Raw genomic sequence first — 4258 nt, 5'->3', positions numbered from 1 at the left:
GAGTGGCCCTCCTCTGGACCCTCTCCAGGTTCTCCAAGTCCCTCTTGAAGTGCGGCACCCAGAACTGGACACAGTACTCCAGCTGCGGCCTGACCAGTGCCGCATAGAGGGGGAGCATGACCTCTCTGGACCTGTTAGTGATGCCCCGTTGATGCATGATAGGATGCAGTTGGCTCTGCCTATTGCTTCATCGCATTGGCGACTCATATTCATCCTGGAGTCAGTCATGACTCCAAGATCCCTCTCTGCCTCTGTGCTGCCGAGAGGGGCAGCCCCTAACCTATAACCATAATGCTGGTTCCCTCTCCCCAGGTGCAGCACTCTGCACTTGTCCTTGTTGAACCGCATCCTGTTCAGATCCTATTGCCTGTGGGCAAAAGGGGCAGGTGTTGGGGGCGTCTGTAAAATGTGCCAGATATACACCCACTGCTGGGGAAGGGACTTTTAATACATCAGGGCAAAACACAGACCTAGTTCCCCACCAGGGAAGCTATGAGCCCCCTTTAATACTGGCAGCCACTAGTGATGTGTTACTGATTACTTGGGACAAATAATAATGAAAATGGGGACACGAGTGGAGGTCAAAAGGTAATAACTAGTGTGCCAAGAGGGGGGAAACACCAAACAGAGCACACCAGACAATGTTCACTGGCCCTCAAATGAGTCCAAGGAACCAGTGAACACTGCTTCAGAAACAGAAACGAGCAAGGGCAAGGAAAGTGGTCCTACAGTACCTTGGGACCCTCTGAGCCAGAGCCTCATTCCTGGTCAGATACCTGTCCAGCTTGGCCAGGGCCAGGAGGAGGTTGACCAGGAGGTCTCGGGACTTTGTGTGGCCACAAACAGGGAGTGCATAAATGAAGAGGGGAAAAGCGCAGCCAGAACCTCAGCAAGTGGTTGTAGAGGAGGTGCAGGGGCAAGAGGTTCTGGAGGCAATGCAGAGGCTGCAACCTGGCACATTCAAGGTAGGCATGTGCCAGGGTCTCCCTCTGTGGGTGAAAAGGGCAGATGTCAGGGGTGTTCATAAAGTGTGCCAGATATACACCCACTGCTGGAGACAGGATACTGGGAAAGAACCTGTAGTGTAACCCAATAAGGAAGTTGCTGTGTTCTTAGTCTGATTTGACTTTTGCAACTTGTGAAGTCATATTCTTAAACCGCCAGAGAGGGGAAAGTAGATAATAGAAGAAGCCATGTGGTAAGTTCCAGACCTCTACAGGGAAAAAGAGCCTGCACTTCTCACAGACAAACACTGGATGGATCAAAGTGACTGCAGAAAACACACACTGCAATATACTTTACTGTTTCTGTGGAAAGAAACATCTTTCCCTTCCCCCAGTCATGCCCCTGAAATGTTAGAATACACATTCAGCATAGAGTGCAAATAGATATGTTGGCTAGCCCCCAGACTCTGCATAAGTGGGTCACTAGTCTGCAAACCAGCAGTGCTCTTTTGAAAATGTGCTAATAGAGGAAGAAGTGTTGTGAACCATTCCTTTCATCCTGTCTGATATATTCAGAAAACAGGACAGGATGGATCTTTTTTTTTTTCTGTCGGATATAATATATGTTCACCGTGTTAGGTACATATACCATCAAGGAAATGCTCTGGGTCTTATTTAAAACCAGAAACACGAGGAGATTTACCACTAATTCATTCATACACCAGCTTTGAGAAAGTGTCTTTGTTTTTTTTCTCCCTCTCCACCCCAACATATTTCAGGAATAAATGATTTATTGAAACAAGCACTGTGCGTTAAAATGGCAAGATAGTGACTATAAAATAGAATTTACTACCTGAACACAATTATAAAGCATAACAGTCAACAATTAGCCCTAACCTGAAGTAAGAAGAATATTTATACCCTCACAGCTTTAATAAATTTAGGCAAACCTCCAGTATTGCTCTCTGAAACACAGGCAACGCACCCAACAAACAGTCTTCATTTGACATGCCCTCATGACCAGGGATCCTGGTTTTCTCTGATTTAAGAAACCCCAATTTTCAATCAAAAAAAAGTAACCCCAAATTCACATTTTTCCACTATTCAAATGAAACACCACAAAAAATATAAATATATATTTTATATATGTGTGTTTCTCTCTCAACCAGCAAATATCCTAAGGTTGTTTATGCCTAGTGAATCCAGGCAAATGCTTCCACTGCTCTCCAGCTCCCATCCTTATACCTGAATCACTGGTTATCAGGAGGGAGGAATGGCATTTTTCCATAGCAGGTTATGAGCAGGGATCCTGGTTTTCTCAGATTTAAAGAAATCCCCAATTTTTGGTTAAAAAAGAGTAAGCCCAAATCCACATTTTTCCTTCATTAAAATGAAACACTACTATATAAGGAAAAATGTGGATTAGGGGTTACTTTTTTTTTTTAACCAAAAATTGGGGATTTCAGTAGCTGCTGATTTTCTGTTCTGCCCTATTCATCCAGTACTCTTTTTAGAGGGCTAGGAGACAGTATTTTTTTTTTCCACTGAGTGAACTGAATATGCTCATACATTCAGTATAAATGTTAAAACTATTCTGAAGCATCTGACCTTTAGGGCAAGCTGCAAATCACATCTACTATTCTGCCTGGCTTTTGGAAGATGGTTAGTGAGGAGGATTCTCATTTTAAACTACCAGGTTTTACTGTTTGGGAAAATATACATTATAGTAATTGTATTTTTAAGTGTTGTCAAAGGCACACAGAACTAGGGGAAGTGCTCTTTGATCAATTTTATATACGTTAAAATAAGTTATATATTTAAAAAGCAACAACAAATTATAACCTGCAGGATTGAGTGAAATATTCTGCAAGGACTAGGGACCCAGGAGTTAAGCCTTATCAATCAGGCTTGAATCAAACATGAGGCAAAAGTCCAAGCTAAAGTTGAAGAATGATGCACTAAAAAGCCATTGATACAGATTATTCCTTCTTAGTGTTGCTTTGTGTTTGTTTGCTAACCCAGATTTTATAAACAATAAAATATTCGCCCAGCATGGAATCCTCCATTTATACTCACTCTCAAAAACCAATTTAGGGGCTATCTTAAACCTGAAACTGCCACAAAGGGCATCTTTTTAGACAGTGATTTGCAGTACAATTTAGAGCAGACTTTGGTATGCTGGCAGTTGCACTGAAGGCTAGACCTGGTCTAGAAAGTCTCAGGAATAGGCAGTAAAAATGAAATAATAATTTCATGGCCCCAGCCAGGGCCACTTTTTGGAAGGATGTTATTTACTTTAGAGCTTTGTCTAACTATAGGGAACCCATTTTGCAAAAGCATCACCAAACACCTGAGTGTTATTCTATGGCCCATGTTACATAGGACATTCAAGCAGATTATCATAATTGCACCTTCTCACTTAAAATCTATAACTCTTTAAGCACATTTATTTTATAGTAACTATCTAAGGCCTCCAGAGAGCTATCTGCTATTGTTCAAGGACATAGATTATATGCCATAATGTATTTTATATTCTATATTATATAGTTATATACTCAATTGTGTGTTAATTGGAACATACACTTGAAACTTACTAAGACTTGGTGTGCTAAGTCTACAAAAACATAGGATTGATGCCGCTCTAAAACTTAGCCACCTTTAGAAATAAACCAAGAAAAGGCTACTAAGCATCTCTGGTACCTTCTTTGTCATCATGACGTATGATTGCATCCTGTATAGTGTCAGCAAGGTTGAAATGGACTCGGTGATTTTTTCCATGTTTCAGCTTTTTTGCATATCCATCCTGCTTTTGCAAAGCTTTTTCTCGTTCATAATATGCCTTTATTTGATCACAGCGCATCCGCTTCACCAGCCGCTGACGTTGGCCCAAAGGGAGGGACTCCAGCAAGCACTGGTCAATTTCCATGTCATGTGATCGAAAAACATTACATAGCTGGAAACAGCCTAAACAAAATGAAATATAAACAAACAAATTTAGGCTATGTAACAATATGCTTTCAAATGTTCTATGAAATACCTGCCAAACTTCTTGTAGCTCCTATTTAAATATGTCAAAGTACTTATTATGTTTGTTTAACTTAGGTGGTGAATGCCAGTTGGAAAGTGAATATATTATTATCATGTGGTTTACACAAACAACATGGAATGCCATGTTTTCATGGAATGCCATGAAAGCACCAATTAATTTTTTAAAATACTAACTTCAATTCATATATACAAAGGAGACCATAAAGAGGTCAGAGAGTTTAAACATATGAAATGGATAAGGCACGTAAATAATTCACTGTAATACA

The 4258-nt window shown here is 40.7% G+C and overlaps 1 protein-coding gene across 1 annotated transcript in view; it reads right to left on the bottom strand.

Moving 5' to 3' along the window:
- Positions 1-3904, bottom strand: part of MYO16 (myosin XVI) — a 581111-nt gene extending 577207 nt beyond the window's left edge. Inside the window, exon 1 of the mRNA XM_019525343.1 lies at positions 3645-3904. Within this exon, the coding sequence (XP_019380888.1) occupies positions 3645-3870 (226 nt within the window). The 5' untranslated portion in view covers positions 3871-3904. The remainder of the gene's footprint in view (positions 1-3644) is intronic.
- Between the last annotated feature and the right edge of the window lie 354 nt (positions 3905-4258).

The sequence above is a fragment of the Gavialis gangeticus genome, unplaced genomic scaffold (assembly GCF_001723915.1).
Source record: "Gavialis gangeticus isolate Ggan-Ray unplaced genomic scaffold, GavGan_comp1, whole genome shotgun sequence".
Classification (NCBI taxonomy): Eukaryota; Metazoa; Chordata; order Crocodylia; family Gavialidae; genus Gavialis; species Gavialis gangeticus.
Note: the sequence above shows the minus strand (reverse complement) of the source record. Positions and strands in the feature narration are given on the sequence as shown.